Source organism: Rhineura floridana, chromosome 6 (genome assembly GCF_030035675.1).
Source record: "Rhineura floridana isolate rRhiFlo1 chromosome 6, rRhiFlo1.hap2, whole genome shotgun sequence".
Classification (NCBI taxonomy): Eukaryota; Metazoa; Chordata; class Lepidosauria; order Squamata; family Rhineuridae; genus Rhineura; species Rhineura floridana.
The window spans coordinates 66,946,132-66,967,266 of record NC_084485.1 but is presented as its reverse complement, the minus strand read 5'-3'; the positions used below and the strand labels follow the sequence as shown (position 1 = coordinate 66,967,266).

Below are 21,135 nucleotides of genomic sequence, written 5' to 3'. Positions count from 1 at the left end.
TCTTTTGGCTCCCTGGCAGTTGTGCTGTGGGATGCTTCAGGGTACCATCTTGTCCCCCAAGCTGTTTAACATCTGTATGAAGCCCTTGGGAGTGATCATCAGGAGATTTGGGGTGAGTTGTCAGCAGTACGCTGACGATACCCAGCTCTGTAACATCTGAATCGGGAGAGGCTGTGCAAGCCCTTGACCACTGCCTGGACTCGGTGGTGGGCTGGATGAGGGCCAATAAACTGAGTCTGAAACCTAACAAGACAGAGACTCTGTGTGTTGGTGGTTCCTGAGTTCAGATAATTGGTCAGTTGCCTGCTTTGGATGGGGTTGTACTCCCTCGAAAAGAGCAGATCCATAGTCTGTGGGTCCTCCTGGATCCATTTTTGTCACTAGAGGCCCAAGTGACCTCAGTGGCTAGGAGTGCCTTTTACCAGCTTTGGCTGGTAAGACAGCTGCAGCCATTTCTGTACCGAGATAACCTGACCACTGTTGTCCATGCACTGATAACCTCCAGGCTGGATTACTATAATATGCTCTATGTGGGGCTGCCCTTGAGGTTGGTCTGGAAGCTGCAGCTGGTGCAAAATGCAGGGGTGTGACTGCTCACTGGGGTCGGGTATCGCCAACATGTCCCCTTACTGCTGAAAGAACTGCACTGGCTACCTATGCTGCCGGGCCAAGTTCAAGGTTCTGTTTTGGTGTCCAAAGCCCTATGCAGCTTGGGACCAGGATACCTGAAAGACCATCTTACCCCTTATATACCCAGTCGATCACTGTGCTCTGCAAGTGAGGGCCTCCTGCAGATACCATTTGATCAGGAGGTCGGTACATCATGTACAACATGAGAAGTGGAACTTTAGTGTAGTGGCACCTACCCTTTGGAATTCCTTCCCCTTAAATATTAGACAGGTGCCATCTCTTATCTTTTTGGTACCTACTGAAGACCTTCCTCTTTCAACAAGCCTTTTAAGCAGATACCTTATCCCACTCTGAGTCTGTGTTGGAACTGCTTTTTAAGATGTTTTTAAAACTTTTTTTAAAAAATGTTTTTAAAGCTTTTAAAAAAATGTTTTTAAGGATGCTTTTGTGTTAATTATTTTAAAGTCTGTTTTTATGATGTTTTAACATGTTTTTAGTGCGTTGTTTGCTGTCCTGGGCTCCTGCTGGGAGGAAGAGCAGGATATAAATTTAATTAATTAATTAATAAACAAACAAACAAGATGCAGGTATGGAGTGAGACTTGGAATTGCTTTTCAATATATGTTTTTAACCTTTTTTTAAAGATGTCTCGAAAGCTTTTTAAAACTGTTTTTACAGATGTTTTGTTTTAATGTATTTTAAAGTCTGTTTTTATGATGTTTTGAAGTGTTTTTAGTGCTTTTGTTTGCTGCCCTGCTGGGAGGAAGGGTGGGATATAAATTTAATTAATTAATAAACAAACAAACAAGATGCTAGTATGGAGTGAGACTTGACATGCGAGAAGAGACCAAATACTCGTTGTAAACTTTGATGCGAAGATTATGTAGAACCTCATAATGGAAACAGCAGAACTTGGAAGCGCTACAGTTATAATTCTTACTCATTTCCTTTCCCTTTTTTATCTATGTGCATATGATTGTGGCATGTCTTCACCCCTAGAAATAAGATGGGGGAAATGAAGACCCATAGCTCAGTGGTAGACCATCTGCTTTGCCTGCAAAAGGCCCCATGTTCAATCCCTAGTATCTCCAGGTAGACCTGGGAGAGACTCAGCAGTGGTTGACAGGGTGGGGCAGCAGCACTTACCTGACTTCCTGTCACCAGAAAGAGAGGGGCGAAGATGCAGCTAGGTTGGTGTGGTTTAAAAGCACCAGCGGGAGGACCGGATTGGCTCTGTTGGTGTTTTTGCACTGCACCGACCTCACTGCCAGGTTGCTTCTCTCCCTCCTGATAGGCCACAGCCTGTAACCCTGGAGAGCCACTGCCAGTCAGTGTAAACAATACTGATCCTAGATGGAACAATGGTCTGCCCCGGTATAAAGAAGCTTCCTAAGCTCCTATCCAAAGGCAAGAAAAGGTGAAGAGATTTGATTTAAAAAAATATTACGATGAAATGTAACATTTTGTTTTTAATATTCTTTGGCTGTTTCTAAACGATTGTATTAGGGATTCCCCTTGGGAATGATACCAGATTCTAGATATGGGTAATAGGAAGCTTACAAATGTTGCTTGGCTACTGTTCTCTCAGGTTGGATCCAGCTCACCAGTTGCAAATAAATTCATCCATGTCTTACAGAATCACACTCTCCTCGTTCTGTTTGCTGAACTGTAATACATATTCTGAAGCCTACAATGGGAGCATCTGTGGAGCCTGTTTTGTTTTTATTAGCCGTCGTCTCTTTTACAGGTAAGAGCTTCCTCTATCTGGGCTCAAAGGCCAAGACCAGCTTTAGCCTGGTCCTTAAGACTGGCTGGATTAATGCCAGTGAAGTAACAAACCTGGTTGTCCTCTCATCTAAAATTCAGAATATGGAATTATCAGGATTCATATATTCAGCTAACATGAATCCCAACTTTTGCCATGAAGATCACGTAGATTTAATATGGTTTATGTATGTATGCAGTGTGGAGTTTATTTGACTGTTGCGTTTATTGTGCAGGTAGATAATAATGTCTCATTGCACTAACTAGGGCAGAGGTGGGGAACCTGTAGCTCTCCAGATATTTCTGGATTACAGCTCCCATCATCCATGACCAATTATGGGAGGTAGAGTCCAACAATATTTGAAGGGCCACTCTGAACTAGAGGAACTAAACCTGTGAACTCAAGATACACTGTATCCTACGTGTCAAATTTATTTGATAGGGGGTGCATAGGCCCCAGAATTTGTATCTGTACATCTTTTAAAATTTTGGGTTGTAGCCAACTAAGTTTTACTCAGAGTAGGCCCATTGATATTAATGGCTCTAAATTAGTTATGTCTATTAATTTCAATGGGTTTACTCTGTGTAGGACTAACGTTGGACAGCCCTTCTGATCTGCTTTTGAGTTGCTCTGTGCTCTCTGAATTGGATGGAATTTGCAGGCATGCTCACCACTTCTGAGGTGATGAAGCCTGCCAAATTTCAGAATGATAGCTGCAGTGGTTCTCTGCAAGGGCAGACTTTACCATTTAGGGACGAGTATAATAGGAAACATAGAGGAGCTGGTGGTGATGCAGGAAAAGAGCACGGATCCCAACAAAAGACTGTGGCGAGAAAAATCACACACAGAAACACACACACACAGAGACAGTAATGGCCCTGTTACCCCAAGGATGGTTGTTGGCAACTGGACTTCTTGGATTTGGGGGGAATACAGTCTCTTCTTCTTAGGAGAGAGAGATCTATCCATTGACTAGGGATGGGATCCGTTGGCTGGTACCGGTACAAAAACATTCTGTTCACCTAACAGGCTGGTATCGATTCAAGTTGTTATTTGCAGAGCTTGGAAAAGTTACTTTTTTGAACTACAACTCCCATCAGCCCAATCCAGTGGCCATACTGGCTGTGGCTGATGGAGTTGTAGTTCAAAAAAGTAACTTTTCCAAGCTCTTATTTGTCCATAAGCCACTCGGAAAAAATATTGATTTTAAAGGATATCGATATTTTGAAATATGTATATTTTGAAAGGAAATGTTGATAAATTAAAGGAAATATCAATGAATTGAAGAAAATAGCAATGAAAGCATCAATATTGATATCAATATTTTAGATGCAAGTTGTTTTTTTAAAATTCATTCCCAAAAATAGCTGTGGAAAATCATTACATCAAAATCCAATCTGCAACAATAGTGAATTAGCAAATTAATGGAAATCTCAGTACCAAATCCAAACTGAGGAGAATTCTAGCACGTCCCGGCCATGGACTTGTATAGGGGAAGGAGGTGGGGGGAAACCAGTAAACTGGGGTGGAAAAAATGTCACCTCAGAGCAAGAACCCTGGTATCCCAAGGGTCATTGGTGGGGTGGACATAAACCCTCTGATGGATTTTTGGGAATACAATGGAAATCTCTCCTTTATGTGCACAGAAGAAGGGATAGATCCATGTGAAAGAGAAGCACTGTTTTTAATCCCTCTCCCAAATCACTGTGATTGGAGTACCCTGGGGAAATAATTCACTTTCATAGAATCATAGAATAGTAGAGTTGGAAGGGGCCTACAAGGCCATCAAGTCCAACCCCTTGCTCAATGCAGGAATCCAAATCCAAGCACTCCCGACAGATGGCTGTGCAGCTGCCTCTTGAATGCCTCCAGTGTCGGAGAGCCCACTACCTCTCTAGCTAATTGGTTCCATTGTCGTATGGCTCTGTTAGGAAGTTTTTCCTGATGTTAAGTCAAAATCTGGCTTCCTGCAACTTGAGCCCATTATTCCGTGTCCTGCACTCTGGGACGATCGAGAAGAGATCCCGGCCCTCCTCTATGTGACAACCTTTCACGTACTTGAAGAGTGCTATCATATCTCCCCTCAGTCTTCTCTTCTCCAGGCTAAACATGCCCAGTTCTTTCAGTCTCTCCTCATAGGGCTTGGTTTCCAGTCCCCTGATCATCTTTGTTGCCCTCCTCTGAACCCATTCCAGTTTGTCTGCATCCTTCTTGAAGTGCGGAGACCAGAACTGGACGCAGTATTCAAGATGAGGCCTAACCAGTGCTGAATAGAGGGGAACTAGTACTTCACGCGATTTGGAAACTCTACTTCTGTTAATGCAGCCTAATATAGCATTTGCCTTTTTTGCAGCCATATCACACTGTTGGCTCATATTCAGCTTGTGATCAACAGCAATTCCAAGATCCTTCTCACATGTTGTACTGCTGAGCCAAGTATCCCCCATCTTATGACTGTGCATTTGGTTTCTTGTTCCTAAGTGTAGAACTTTGCATTTATCCCTGTTGAATTTCATTTTGTTGTTTTCAGCCCAATGCTCCAGCCTATCAAGATCCCTTTCAATTTTGTTTCTGTCTTCCATGGTATTAGCTATGCCCCCCAATTTTGTATCATCTGCAAATTTGATAAGCATGCTTTGTACCTCCTCATCCAAGTTGTTAATAAAAATGTTAAAGAGCACTGGGCCCAGGACCGAGCACTGTGGTACCCCACTCATTACTTCTGCCCTGTTTGAGAAGGAACCATTGATAAGCACTCTTTGAGTACGATTCTGGAGCCAACTGTGGATCCATCTGATAATTGTTCCATCCAGCCCACATTTAGCTAGCCTGCTAATCAGAATATCATGGGGCAGCACTTTGTCAAAAGCTTTGCAGAAGTCGAGATATATTATGTCCACAGCATTCCCACAGTCTACAAGGGAGGTTACCCGATCAAAAAATGAGATGAGATTAGTTTGGCAGGATTTGTTCTTCATAAATCCATATTGGCTCCTAGTAATCACTGCATTGCTTTCAAGGTGCTTACAGATTGACTGCTTTATAATCTGCTCTAGAATTTTTCCAGGGCTTGATGTTAGGCTGACTGGTCTGTAGTTCCCCGGTTCCTCCTTCTTGCCCTTTTTGAAGATACGGACAACATTAGCTCTCCTCCAGTCATCCGGCACTTCACCGGTCCTCCATGATTTCACAAAGATAATAGACAGCAGTTCTGAGAGTTCTTCAGCCAGTTCCTTCAATACTCTAGGATGCAGTTTATCAGGTCCTGCTGATTTGAACTCGTTCAAAGTGATTAGGTATTCCTTGACCATTCATCTATCAATCTCAAGGTCCAATCCTGACCCTTCAACTTCATGTTTCCCGGGAGGGTCATAGACCCTTTTTTAGGAGAAGACTGGGCCAAAGTAGGAATTGAGCACTTCTGCCTTTTCTTTGTCATCTGTTATCATTTTGCCATCCTTGTTGAGTAGCTGTGCCACCATTTCTTTTCTCTTTTACTATGGACATACCTGAAGAAAGCTTTTTTGTTGCTTTTAGCATCCCTCGCTAGCCTCAGCTCATTCTCAGCTTTAGCCTTCCTTACACCATCCCGGCAAGTCCGTGATACCTGCCTGTACTCTTCCTTTGTGGCCTGGCCTTCTTTCTGCTTCCCGTATGTGGCCTTTTTTGTTTTCAGGTCATCTCTAAGCTTTTTCTGAAGCCACATAGGCTTTTTCTGCTGTTTCCCCCCTTTTTTCCTTGTTCGAATTGCTTGCCATTTTACTTTTAGAATTTCCTTTTTTAGAAACTGCCACCCATCTTCGACTCCTTTTCTCATTAGGGTGGCTTGCCATGGAACTGTACTTACAATTGTTCTGAGTTTATTAAAATCAGCTTTCCTGAAGTCCAGGGTGCGCGTCTGGCTACTCTCAGCTTTTGCTTCTGTTAAAATCAAGAATTCATGTATGGTGTGGTCACTTTCCCCCAGAGTTCCCGTAACTGCCACTTCATCCACCAAATCATCTCTGTTGGTTAGAATCAAGTCCAGGATAGCTGATCCTCTGGTTCCTTCCTCTACTTTCTGTAGGAGGAAGTTATCTCCAACACAAGTCAGAAATTTCTTGGAGGGGCCATGTTTGGCAGAATTTGTCTCCCAACAGATATCGGGATAATTAAAATCCCCCATTACTACTACATCATGCCTCCTCAAAACATTGTCAATTTGCTTTTCAAAAGTTACATTCTCATCTTCTCCTTGATTGGGTGGTCGGTAGTAGATTCCAAGCACCACATTCCTTTTGTTACTTGCCCCATTAATTTTAATCCAGATACTCTCGGTGGAGCTACCAAGCTCATCTTCCTGTATTTCTGTGCACAGATATATATTTTTAACATATAGTGCAACTCCACCTCCCTTTTTATTCCTTCTATTCTTCTTGAACAAGTTGTATCCTTCAATTGCTGTATTCCAGTCATGGGAGTCATCCCACCAAGTTTCAGTTATACCTATCAAGTCGTAATTGCCCTCCTGTATTAAGAGTTCAAGTTCGTCCTGCTTGTTTCCCATGCTCTGCACATTAGTATACAGACATCAAAGACCATGTGATTTATGGCTTGGTTTCCTTACTACATTTTTCTGAGGGCTGTTACTGGGCCCTACTAGAGCCAATCTCTTTGGTCCCGCTACTGTGCATAAGCCTTCATCAGTCGTTACCACCAAGTTTACATCTCCCTCCCCTTTGGGATTCAGTTTAAAGCCCTCCTGATGAACTTCTCCATGCTGTGTCCAAACACATTCTTCCCAGTCCTTGTGAGATGCAACTCATCACTTGCCAGCAGTCCATCTTCCAGGAACCATAGCCCATGGTCCCAGAATCCAAATCTCTCATGTCCGCACCACCTTCGTAGCCATTCATTCACATGGAGTATTTTTCTTTCCCTTTCTACTCCTCTTCTAAGTACTGGAAGGATGGATGAAAAAACTATCTGGGCCCCAATGTCCTTGAGTTTCCTTCCCAGAGCTTCAAAGTCTGATGTAATTTCTTCAAAGCTCCGTTTGACAGTGTCATTTGTTCCCACATGGATGAGGAGAAAGGGATGCCTGTTGGTGGGCTTGATGAGTGATGGCAACCTTTCCGTCACATCTCTAATCCATCCTCCTGGTAGACAGCATACCTGGCGAGTCCACGGATCTTCTCGGCATACTTGGGTTTCGATCCCACGCAAGGGATGAAAAGCTAGACCTGTCCATCAAATGAAAGTTCTGTCCACTTCTCCCCTCTCAAACTCTGGGCGTTTCCCGTCAGCTGGGTTTCATTATTTGGGGGGGGGGGGAATAGCCATTTTTTTTCTTTTTTGGAGAATCAAGGCCATGGGGCCACTCAGAAGCTTAGGAAGTTCCTTATCCACCTTGAGGCACCTTATTATGCAGCCACGAGACTGGCTGTATACTATAGCCAGCGTGGATTTTTCACATTCCGCAATGTTAAATTGAAAATACCCCCATGCCATTCTGATGCTTCCCATAAGCTCATTTCAAAAGAAAACCTTACAAAACATATAGTACTGAACTCAGAAACGCTTGCTTAACAACCCTGTCAATTTTCATGGTGATACACAAAACAGTCAGAGAGAATAGAGAGTTCAAAGTCTAAAAAGAGAGAAAAAACTTCAGAGCCCTTTTGGACTTTTTTCTGAGAGTTCTCATAATCTGTTGAAATTCATTAAAAATCAGCCATGTTCACAGAGTACCTGTAATCCTAATACTGACCTTGCCCCATACGCTGACCTTCATCTTCTGCAGTTTAAAAGTTAAAAAAAAATGCCTGGCTGATTTTTTATTAATTTAAGAAGTTTTGGCTGGAAGCCTATGATAACGCAGGGCATGCTCAGTAAAAACCAACTGTCAGTGTTTTAAAGCCTCACAGCTGCTGGGCTTGGCGAATCAGGGGGCCACACCCACACCAGACTTTGATTTCACTTGAGACAGACATGGCTTCCCTCAGAGAATCCTGGGAAGTGTAGCTTGTGAAGGGTGCTGAGAGGAGACTGCTATTCCACTGACAGAGCTTCAGTGGCCAGACTGGTTTAACAGTCAGCCACTCTGATTGAAGGTCTGTGAGGGGAACAAGGCGTCTCCTAGCAACTCTCAGCACTAACTACACTTCCCAGGATTCTTTGGGAGAAGCCATGACTGTCAAAAGTGAAATAAAGGCTTGGTGTGGATGTGGCCAGGGACAGCTTTGGCTTAAATTTGGGTAGGAGGCTACATGTGCCTGCTGTAGAATAAAAAGGTGGGGGAAATGCTGAAAAGCCATGATACTGTTCACAATGTTTCCTTTTGCTCTCTGCTATCTTTTTGGCGCCTTTTGAAGACTTTTCCTCTTTAAACAAGCCTTTTAAGTTGAGACCTATCCCAGTCTGCGTCTCTGTTACAATTGCTTTTAATATGTATTCTTTAATAATGTTTTTAACCTTTACAGGCACATGTTACCAAATTCTTGCAAGCTACACATCAAGTGGATTGGACTGTGAAAAACCAACCCAAATTGTGTTTGCATTCTGACAAATTTGTAGGGCAGTCCAATATCCCAGAGAGGAGGTCAGGTCTCCTGCTCCCCTGGTGCATTCACTATAGCTGCCCAATTTCCCTGCTTTTTAAAGTTTGATAGAAATATCTGTTGGCCATAGGTACGTTTTTAAACCACAAGGTTTTTTGCCTATTAGTGAATTAACTATACAATCCAACTCAGAAATGTGAGAACCTTCCCTGAATCACCATGATTCACCTCATCATTTGGGGTACTCGCAAAGCTGATGTACATCCCTATTATTTGAACAGAATCTGGGAGGAGGTGCTCATTTACACAGAGCTGGTTTTATTCCATTATCATTTACCTCTTTACTGTCACAATCTTATTGGTTGTATTTGCCATCCTTCACCCCAATGCACAAATCTCTATTTTCCATTCAATCCAAGCTATTGCTGTGTCTTAGATGTCTCAGACTATGCTTTAAAAGGTTGATCTCTCAGTGGGAAGGCTTTTCATTTCAGATGGCTGAGAATTAGATAATGACTTGGAGCTAATTCATCATCTTGGAGAGAGGCTGCTTCAATGTCCTTTATAAATATCTAATTACCTTTTAAATGTTGTGTGAGTCTCTTGGGAAGGTGGCTGGCCTAGTTCAGGAGGCAATTAGCCTGTGTGGAAACCGGTCTGGCCCACATATGTTGGTGACATCAAGGCAATGCTAGGTTTTGCTGTTAACCAGCTGAATTTAAAAGACTTTTTTGTATGTGTTCAAACAGAGACCATAAGGGATAAGGCATCTACAAAGCCCTACAGGAGCATTTTCTTATGGCTGTTAATATATGACATAAAAGATTAGTATAACAGTGGCTTGAAGGGTAGAATTTTTTCACTGTGAGCTGGAACAAGGAAAGGTAGAAGGAAAGTCAGAAATGGCTCCATCCCAAGATGGTGTTGGTTTGCGATTTAGTCTACGTGCACACAACAATAGAGGATGTATCCACACCTGCCTAATGATGTTGTGGATAGGTGTATACCAAGATCACAGTCACCACTTCCTTCTTCATTCATCTGAGGCATGTGTAGGGAGGAAAAGGCAAGGATAACCTAATCAAGGAGAGGGTTTTCAAATGTGTAGCAAGTAACCACATCCACCCTTGTGGATGGTAGGACGTAGAATCAATCTAGATTGAAAGCAGCATATTGAGGATGAGTATGAACAATTTCGGACTGAGAAAAACTACATTTATCCGATACAGGTGGGTTAGTATGTATGCAGCCCAGATTTGTAAAAAAAATACCTAGAGCTTGTTTCCTAAATCAAGATTGTCTTTTCAGAGAGAAAAACCAATATCTGGACAAGGTTTTCCTCATGTGGTGAATCAAGGAGCTCCAGTTGCTTCCCAGCCCTCCCACCCAAACTCACAGATGGCCAGTGTTGGAGAAATATAGCATGAATTATTCTATAAATTGATCGTGATCTCTCTGGATTACCTGTTCTACTGTGTTTAGAACTGGAAGCATTGTTACTGCCCTCAGACAAATTCCTTTAACCCCCTGTCTTGCTTTACAATACCAGCAAGCTTTGCCTAGAAAGGACTAAAGCTCTTGTGTAGTGCAGCGAGAAGATTTTATGGTAAACCAAGTGCAAAATAATTGTTGAGTCCGGAAATAGCCCAGAAGAACAAACCTCAGAACCGTCTCCACAGTGAAGCTAGCTGAAAATTTGCCTAACATTGTGAGAGGGTTTTTTTTAGAGCTGTTCTGGTTTTCTTACAAACCATGTCCGTCTTCTTTTTCCATATGCCAACATTCAGGCAAGAACCGATACATGCAGTGCAATCCTGTGTATGTTTACTAAGAAGTTCAATTGTGTTCTACAGGGCTTGCTCCCAAGTAAGTGTTGCATAGGATTGCAATCTTACAGCACACTTCCTCAAGATGTTTACTCAGAAGTAAGTCTTATTCCAATGTAGGAGTGCACAGGGCGGCAGACTTGAGCACTGCATTTGCTGCCCTTTATTCATCCTGGGATGTCTGCTGATGTAACTTTATACCACACTGTGCAGTGGCTGTATTTATTCTGTCTCTCTGACTTCATGGGCTACATCTCCACCTGCATCATTCTAAAATCATATGTTGTCATTTCACCCAAAAACCTTGAAATCTCTGCTGGGCAAACTTGGCTGATCTTGTACGCTCCATGATCAATATCTGACAACTTGCAGTCCATGACTACTGCACAGGCATATGAAGAGGGCAACAGGAGACACAGCTAGGGAATGCAGAGTTCACAAGGAATTAAAACGGTAGATTAGCCAAGTTTTGCTTCAGTCTTTTCTTTTAACCCATTCCTCTGACATTTGGAACCAGAAGCTTAAGGTTTAACAAACAGGGCTTTTGAACACAAATTACCTTGAAATTATCATGAACTATTTATTGAGTACGCCCAGTGAATCCTGCCCTTCCCACTGCTCCACAAATGACTCTGAGCTTTAAGTACACCTGCTTTTAGTTACTGGAATGTCATTAGCAGATTACAATCTTCCTTAAGTCAATGTTGCATCCTTATTTGTTCTGCTGCTCCATCAATGTCAAGGACAAAGCCGCATCCAACTGAGACAGGATAAGCATACCTCTTCCAAGTCTCAAGAGGAAGGGAAGGATCCTTTTGTTATTTTTAATTAATCCAGTGCTATTTTATTATCAGCACAAGCAGTACATGGATGTGTGGATGTTGCCAAAATACAAAAAAATCAAGCAAGAAAAAGGACAGAGTTCTCAAATTGGTGAGGGTGAACAAAGTCCATTATTGGCATACATATTGATGTATTCCATACGGTTGAACCAACCAATCCCTTTCCTTACATAGAATAAAAATGTAAGGGGTCATCATGCAGCCCTCACTGGAGGATTTATAGTGCTGCATGACAATCCTGGATTTGCTTGAAACCAGAGCACAGCAGCCCCCATTGGAGGATTTATACTGCCTCATCACAATTACAGAGGAAAAGTAGTGGTTTGAACAAGAGAGGCCTGATAGATTGGGAAGTGAGGAACGCTGAGAGGTTGTTTTAAACCCCCTTTTTTCTCACTGTCTCTCAATCCCTGCTTCACTCAAACCTCTTTCATTGTTTAAAGCCACAATTTTTCTCTCAGTGTCTCTCCCTCCGTGCTTCACTCAAATCTCTCTGTTGTTTAAAACAGCTATTTATTTCTCTTTCATTATCCCTCCTTTCTCCCTGTACTCAAACTTCTCCCTCTTTCATTCCGCAGTTGTCTCATGTGAGAGAGATAAAGGATACAGAGCCTTCAAATATTCCATAGTACCTTCGCACAATGAATTTCACTCTTGGTACCGTACCTGGTACCATTTCTTCAACATGAAGTTCTAGATGCAATGTAATAATTTAGAACAGGGTTTTTTTAATTAACAAGCAAACAACCATATATATGCAACATCTATCATTTATTTATTTATTACATTTATATACCACCCCATAGCCGAAGCTCTCTGAGCCGTTTACAGCAATTAAAAACATTAAAAACAAATATACAAATTTTAAAACACAAAAAACAAAAACAATTTAATTTTTTTTAAAACCATTTAAAAACACATGCTAAAATGCCTGGGCGAAGAGGAAAGTCTTGGCCTGGCACCAAAAAGATAACAGTGTTGGCGCCAGGTGCACCTCATCAATAAAATCATTCCATAATTTGGGGGCCACGACTGAGAAGGCCCTCTCCCTTGTTGTCATCCTCCCAGCTTCCCTCGGAGTAGGCACCTGGAGGAGGGCCTTGGATCATCTCTAACTGAACAGGCTTAATCTTAAGATTCTATTCATCTTAAAGATATAGTAACATATATCATCATGGTGTGCATGTGTGCAAAGGGGGATGCAGAATAGGAGGGAAGAGGATGCATAGAAATGGCTCAGAAGGCAGCCTTCTATGTTCATCTCATCCTATGTTCTTCTCTGATGTTAACCCTACAGTAGGTCAAGCTTTGCAATTCACTCTATGAAGCTTCCCTTGTGCTTGAAACAGAAACTGCAGTTTGTGCGGAATACTACAGCACAGTTGCTGACAGGAATAAGACCTTGTCAGTGCAGAGATCTGTACTGGTTGCCAATTTCCTATGGGGCTAAGTTCAAGGTGTTGCTATTAGCATATAAAGCACTTAACAGCATGGGACCAGCTTACTTGTGGGATCCTCTTACCCAATATAAGCCCACTCAACCACTTTGCTCCAGAGAATCGGCACTGTTGCAAGTCCCACATAATATTTGTTGTGCAGGTGTAAGAAATTGATGTTTTGGTGTGGCAGCACTATGCTTTGGAACTCGCTGCCTATTGACATCAGGCAGACATCTTCGCTGCACTCTTTCTGGCACCTGCTTAAAACATTTTTGTTGAGGCAAGCTTACTCAGACATGTATACATGTGTTTTAGTCTGTTTTTTGTTTATTGTTAGTTTTAATTAGGTTTTGAATATGTTTTTTATTATTATTATTATTATTTAAATTTATATCCCATCCTTCCATCCAGTAGGAACCCAAGGCAGCAAACAAAAACTCTAACACTATAAAACATAATAAAAACAGATATTAAAACATATTAAAACCAAACATCTTTAAAAACATATTGAAACCAAACATCTTTAAACAAAAAAAAGCTTTAAAAACATCTTTAAAAGCAATTCCAGCACAGATGCAGACTGGGATAAGGTCTCTACGTAAAAGGCTCGTTGAAAGAGGAAGGTCTTCAGTAGACACTGAAAAGATAACAGAGATGGTGCCTGTCTAATCGTGTCGGTGCCACTACATTAAAGGTCCACTTCCTATGTTGTGCGCAACAGACCTCCTGATAAGATGGTATCTGCAGGAGGCCCTCACCTGCAGAGCGCAGTGATTGTCTGTGTATATAAGGGATAGACAGTCTTTCAGATACCGTGGTCCCAAGCTATATTGGGCTTTGTACACCAAAATTAGAACCCTGAACTTAGCCCAGTAGCTAATGGGCAGTCAATGCAATTCTTTCAGCAATGGGGCAACATGTTGGCGATACCGTGCCCCAGTGAGCAGTCTTGCCACCACATTTTGCACCAGCTGCAGCTTCCAGACCAGCCTCAAGGGCAGCCCCACATAGAGCGCATTACAATAATCCAGCCTGGAGGTTACCAGTGCATGGACAATAGTGGTCAGGTTATCTCAGTAACAGAAACGGCTGCAGCTGTATTACCAGCCAAAGCTGGTAAAAGGCACTCCTAGCCACTGAGGTCAATTGGGCCTCTAGTGACAAAAATGGATCCAGGAGCACCCACAGACTATGGATCTACTCTTTTGGAGGGAGTACAACCCTATCCAAAGCAGGCAACTGACCAATTATCTGAACTCGGGAACCACGAACCCACAGAGTCTCTGTCTTGTTAGGATTCAGACTCAGCTTATTGGCCCTCATCCAGCCCACCACTGAGTCCAAGCAGCAGTCCAGGGCTTGTATAGCCTCTCCTGATTCAGAGGTTAACAGAAATAGAGCTGGGTATCGTCAGCATTCTGCTGACACCTTGCCCCAAATCTCCTGATGATTGCTCCCAAGGGCTTCATACAGATGTTAAACAGCTTTGGGAACAAGATAGTACCCTGTGGCACTCCACAGCACAACTGCCAGGGGGCTGAAAGAAAATCACTCAATGCTATTCTCTTAAAATTACCCTGGAGGAAGGATTGGAAACCCTGTAAAACAGTGCCTCCGATACCCATCTCACCAAGTCAGCTCAGAAGGATACATGGTCAATAGTATCAAAGGCCGCTGAGAGATCAAGTAAGAGTAACAGGGTCGCACTCCCCCTGTCCTCCCAATAAAGGTCAATCATCAGGGCGACCAAGGCCGATTCAGTCCCATAACCAGGCCTGAACCCACACTGGGATGGGTCAAGATAATCTGTTTCATCCAAGAGTACTTACAATTCTGTGTCACTGCCCTCTCAATCACCTTCCCTAAGGAGGGGGTATTTGCGACCTGGCAGCAGTTGTCACAAACCAATGGATCCAGGGTGGGCTTTTTCAGGAACTGTTTGATCACCGCCTCTTTCAGGGTGGCTGGAACCACTCCCTCCCACAATCCGCACCCTGGATACACTCGGTCAAACCCCCTCAGCAAGCTTTAATAAGCCAAGAAGGGCAAGGGTCAAGAGGACACATTGCTGGCTGCATCGTCACAAGAACCTTGTCCACATCATCAGGCCGCATCAACTGAAACCAATCCCACAAAGTTGCAGCAGACATTTTTAATACCTGTTTTTAACTATCATCCTCATCCTCATTTATTACCTACCTTTCACCCAAAGATCTCAGGGCAGGTTATAACAATTTTAAAATACCGCATTAAATACAATTTAAAAACAACCTAAAATCCCAAAATAGGGTGTCCTAAAAATACATGTCTTAGGTGTCAAAAGCCAGGATAAAAAGGAGAATCTTCAGCATTCACCTAAAACTGTACAGTGAAGGTGCCGGACATAACTCGGTGGAGTGGGAGTTCCACAATTTAGGGGCCACCACAGAGAAAGCTCTCTCCTGAGCCTCTCCAAGGGTGGCAGAACTACCTAAAGGGCCCCTCTGCTGATCTCAACACCTCAGAGGGTCTGTAGAAAAAGGTAATTTTCAATGTTTTCTTTTGTGTGTTTTTATAAACCACTTTGAAAATTTATTGCAGGCAAGTGGTATATAAATTTGTTTAAATAAATACACAAATGCTCTCACAGTTTTATTCTGATGTGGCATCTCCAGCAGCAGCTCTATGAAGCCCAAATTGTAAGGACAAAACCCTTTACTTCTAAAAGCCAGGATGGAATAATCCAATGTGTATTGGTCACTGCTGACTATGCATAATAAAACAACTGGTTTAGCTTACGCTGTATGAGGTGGCTGCGATCTCTAATTGGCTAATCCCTAGGCAGCTCCTGAAACTGGGTTAATGTGCCCTCCTCTTCATAAGGGGCAACTGTTCAGCTATGACACATTTACAGAGGAAATAACATTTTAACAGGAAAACAAACTTATAAGGGCTAGCCCATAACAAAGTTATTTTCAAGTCAAGGGGCTGGTGAGCCTGAGCACTTTCATCCTGCAGGTTTTTCTTTCCCCAGTCAGAAGTCACTCTTGCATAAAATAGTATGCCTCTAAGCAGGGCCGGCTCCAGGCATGCTGGGGCCCTTGGGCATCAGCTTGCCCTGGGTCCCGGCGTGTGCGTGCACGTGCACGCCCCCCAATGCCCCCCCACCTACCTGTCTCCTGTCTTTTACCATAGCCCTTAATGAAGATGGCGGCCGTAGTTTCCCTAAGGGGTGAAGCCTCTGCTGCCATCTTTATTAATGGCACACGTGTGTGCTATGCGTGTGCATCTCTGCCATCAACTAAGATGGCGGCATCGGCTTCAGTACCTTAGGGAAGCCGCAGCCGCCATCTTCATTAAGGACAATGCTAAAAGGCAGGAGACAGGTGGGTGGGGCAAGGGAATGGTGGGCAGGCAGAAGCTCCTACCCTGCGATCCGCGGATGGTGCCGGGGATTGTGGAAGGGGAGCAGAGGGCCCCTTAGGGGCCTCTCAGGGGCTCCTGTAGCTCCGGAGCCCTCGGGCCAGTGCCCCACCTGACTGCCCTTTAGAACCGGCCCTGCCTCTAAGAACAACATGTTTAAACAGTTTTGTAGTGGATCATGCAATGATGAAAGGAGATGGATGGCTGATGGGATAGTTATTAATTCAGTTTTAAAACCACTTCAGAGCCTCCAACCTACTGGCTTCTTAAGGCCCATCTATACCTAACTGCAAAATCCATATTTTCCATATTTGATTGGTGGCCTCAAGATCCATACATGTCCTGTTTGTGGTCAGATTATTGTGAAAACCTGATTATCAAGCATCCATATGTGTGGGCTTCCCCCCCCCAAATTGCTTTAGCATTGCCCACTCCCCTTCGTCTACCCCTTTTCAGTGATTGGTCCATAACGGTCATTTGTTTTTTGTGTGCTTTTTCAGAAGAGCGCAGGAACGTGTATCTTTTTTTTTTCATTCCCACGCATACGCAGGTTTGTGGATGTGCAATAAGGCAAAGTTATTGGACCCCACCCCCCCAAGTGCAAGCAAAATAAACATCTGGGCTGTTACATATAACATAGTGCATGCTAAGGATGGGAGCTGCTGGTTACCTCTGATTCCATTGAATTTGTCTAACTGGGAGGAAATCCCTTTCTGTGTTCCCCACTATTTCCTGCTGTTACCATTTTGAAAAGGCTTTCCTTCTGCCCAGTGCACTCACCAAATCTCTTCATGCCTCCTCCCCCCAAATGTCATTAGATCCTCCACAGCCCACCATGGGAGAAAGCAAGAGCTTGACTGTCATTCATTTTCAAGTTAGCAAAGGAAGAACCCAGATTAGTCCATTTCAGGCTCAAAGGAAAAGAACACAATTTATAGTGTGTGTGCTCAGAGAGAGAGAGAGATCTGGTTGCTTGGCTTTTTGGTCTCTTTGGCTCCTCTTCCCATCTCCATCAGCTGTTGGGCAGGAAAAGAGAGGCTTTGCCTGCTACTGGATCAGCTGCAAGATCAATGACACATTAAAGTACTAGAGCTTGCTCATTTACCCCCCCCCTTTACCCGTCAGCCCAAGGAAGCTCAGTTAAAAACCGCCTCCTTTAAACTCTGTGTTTTCAATAAATTGGTTGCGTAATATCACAAGATAGCTTTTAAGTGGAAATATTATTCACTAAACATTTGATTTCATGTTTGATCGCAAAATAGTAGTTGGTTTTTTAAAAACAAAACAAAACACTAATGTGATACAGTTACAGAAGCCAGAAGGAGGAAGTACCCCAGTTCAGTACCAGAAGCGGGAATGAACTGTAAGAAAGGAGGAGGCATGGACAGAGAGCGGATGCAACTGCAGTACTGGAAATGCAGCTGGCTATTAGGGGGGAAGGAGACATGGGGCTTGGCATATGATGGAGGAATGCCCATGGAATGCCTCGTGAAGGAAATTCTGAGCATGGCATCCGAGTTCACAGATATTAATGCGATTGATTATCGTTCCAGGAAAGCATATCAGTTTTTCAGTGGTATTTCTAATGCGGATTTGTGAATGCAAAAATCCGTACTAGCTTGCAACGTCATATGGACGACGGTGAATTAATAACACAAAGCAATAACATTGCAGATTACACAGTCGTGTGGAGGAGCCCATAGTTCTAATCTCATCTCATAACGAAACACACTAGCTGGGATGGGATTTTGTTTCAAGTGGTAGAACAGTCTGTTTCAAGGTAATGGCAATGAATCAGGGACACAACACAGAAGTTTTGTTTTCTCAGCCCCCACCCCTCACTTCCACATCTTTGCTGATGATTGGAAGCAGGGCAGGTCTGAATTAGATTTTGTTTTGAGGACCTGCAAAGCTTATGATACAGAAATATGTCAGTCATAATCCTATACATTTAAACAAATATGGCATTCAAATGTCAATAAAGCAGCTTCTTTTTGTTTGATTACTAAAAGCTGGGTGGGGCAGGATATGAACCTGAGTGAAGGCAGATATGATATTCAGTAATATCCCCCATATCAGTGAGTTAGTAGCTTTTGCCTACCTTCTGTTTAGTGGTGTTTTACTAGTGTTGCTTCCTAACAAAGAATAGAGAGCCTATTTGTCTCTGCTGAGTGCTGACCCTCTATCTGGGTATAGAAGCCTGAGTGAGTACCCACAAGCAAAGTGGACATATAAACATAGCCCTTAAATGTATGTTAGGGATTGAGGTATTTGTCCTCCTGCCCAGAACACAAGGTTTAACTGGTGGGAAGGAAACTAGAAGGAAGGGCATAGTTCAGTGGTAATTAAAGTCTCCCATCGCGCAGGGACAAACTAAGGTCAGTTCAGGAATGTCTTGGCTGCAGCAGTTGAACAGGAAGTAACTAATTAGTAACTTTATTCACTAATAGGCAAAAAACCTTGTGGTTTAAGAATGTACCTATAGCCAACAGATATTTCTATCAAACTTTAAAAAGCAGGGAAATTGGGCACCTATAGTGAATGCACCAGGGGAGCAGGGGGCGTCTCAGCAGCTGGATTGTAAGAAGCTGCCTTATACTGAGTCAGACCATTGGTCCATCTAGCTCAGTATGGTCTGCACGGACTAGCGGAGACACGCTACGATTTCAGGCAGGAATCTCTACTAGCCCTACTTGGAGATGCCTGGGATTGAACCTGGGACCTTCTGCAGGCAAAGCAGATGCTCATTTTAAGACAATCCCTTGCAACTTGCCTTTGTGAATAGGCATAGGTCCCATCTTTGGAGGAAGACCTGACAACTCTAACTAAGACCCTCAACTGGCCAACATTTGAGGCTTTTTCACAGGGGCATTCTAAATAACACAGAGGCTTGCTATAAGGCTGATTTAATTCCATGCAAGTTCAATATTTAGGAAAGTTTGGTGTTGGTTTTTATTTCAGTATTTTTACTCCACCTTTCAGAACAAAAGCCCTCTTAACGCAGAACACAACTAGTATCATAAAAGCAATTTTAATATATATAAAAAGTGTATAAAATATTGATTAAAACAGCAATATATAATACCTCCAGACAAATTCAGCAATCCAGATCAAACTATTTAACATTATTTATAACAGAGAACAGCAACCATTTAAAAGCCAGCCCAGCATCTTTAAGAAAAAGCCAATCAAAATAGAAAGGTCTTGAAGGCCTGTTTGGAAAGGGATTGGGATTGAGTTGTGCCATGAGACCACCACTGCAAAGGTGCTATGGTTGCTGTGTTAGTTCTGAAGGATAGGAAATACAAAGTAGATAAAGTAGCGTGTTGAAATACAGTTATGTAAGGTTTCACGCTTCATAGTACCTCTTTAGTGGAATACTGATGCTAGGGAATGCAGGGCAGCCGTCATTTTGATTGAGTGTCTGTTACCACTACTGTTCTGTATTCAGAGTCTGAGCATTTCAGATTTCTTTCACATTCTCATACAGTATGGTGGCCAACAGAGAGTACTGTGAGGAACTATGGGCCAGTCTTTGAAGAACAACCACGTAACATCCTTTTCCTAGAAGGATCAACCGAGGAGCAAATACTTTTGGCCTGTCAAGCACGAGCCAGCCCTCCTGCAACCTATAGGTGAGGTATCTCACTCCTAACAGTGTTTTTGTTTCGAAAGTCTATGGCTGTGATGCACACAGGTGTGTAACATCCAGTTGTTGTTTTTAATTGACACATACCTTGTCCTGCACTTCAGTTCACAGACCATTCAGTGAATTAAATGGGGGATAACACATTCTGATAGCACATGCCTAACTCCAGTTGACATCAATGGGATTTTAAAGAGTGTAATCCTATACATATCTACTCAGGAGTACATCCCACAGAGTTTAATGGGCTTACTCTGCTAAGTAAATGTAGGATTGCCGCCTAAGTGTGCTGATCTGGAGTGGGTTTCATTGTTTCGCTGCTCAGCTTCTGTTTTTTCCAGAGCTCAGAAAAATTGCTCTTTTTTTTAGTTATATGAAATAGCTGTATAATTTCCCTAGACATAGAGGGCTTATTGCACTGTTATTCTGACCTGTATAGATTGATCCAGCTCAGTGGTGGTAAATCTCCAGCCCAAGAGCTTGATCTGGCCCGCCACATCCCACAATCTGGCCTGCCAGGCCTGTCCCAGCAAGTCCTGCCCATCTGCCAATCATTCCATGTCATTTTATGTTTTTTACCATTAGCTACCTTATCGTAACTAATGGGTCCATTGGCACATCTGCTATGTTCTAATGAGTAGAATCTGATCATTAGATTGAAGATATGCTCTTAAAGACTAGGCAGAGGATTCTCTGATCTTAGCATTAAACACCACAGCACTAAGACTGGAGATAAGCCTTCTGCCTTCTCTTTAAAAGGCAGCACTTCCACCCACACCCACAATCCGATACTAAGTCCTATTTAGTGGATATTCTTCCCCAACCCTAGCCAACATCAAACAATCCCAATCGAGGGTGTTGAGGTCAATCCTGCTGAGTGCTATACTTTCTGGTGTGATAAAATGCAGCCTAAGGGTCTTATCTCTTAGAATAATCCCTGAGATTGGTATCTTCTTTAGCATTAGATACAGATGAGCACAGCCATTCCTCATGCTGATTACTGGGTTGATTTTGCAGCTACTGAGACAGTGTTCACCATTCAGCCA

At 42.9% G+C, this 21,135-nt stretch overlaps 1 protein-coding gene across 6 annotated transcripts in view; it reads left to right on the top strand.

The window, feature by feature from the left end:
- Positions 1–21,135, top strand: part of CNTN2 (contactin 2) — a 111,492-nt gene that overhangs the window by 46,743 nt on the left and 43,614 nt on the right. For 5 of the 6 annotated variants that reach the window (XM_061632181.1, XM_061632180.1, XM_061632179.1 and 2 more), the window contains 2 exons: positions 2,267–2,377; positions 19,934–20,078. In XM_061632181.1, the coding sequence (XP_061488165.1) occupies positions 2,323–2,377; positions 19,934–20,078 (200 nt within the window). In that variant the 5' untranslated portion in view covers positions 2,267–2,322. Of the gene's footprint in view, positions 1–1,127; positions 1,218–2,266; positions 2,378–19,933; positions 20,079–21,135 lie in introns of all 6 variants that reach the window. The other variant, XM_061632183.1, reaches the window with a different exon arrangement.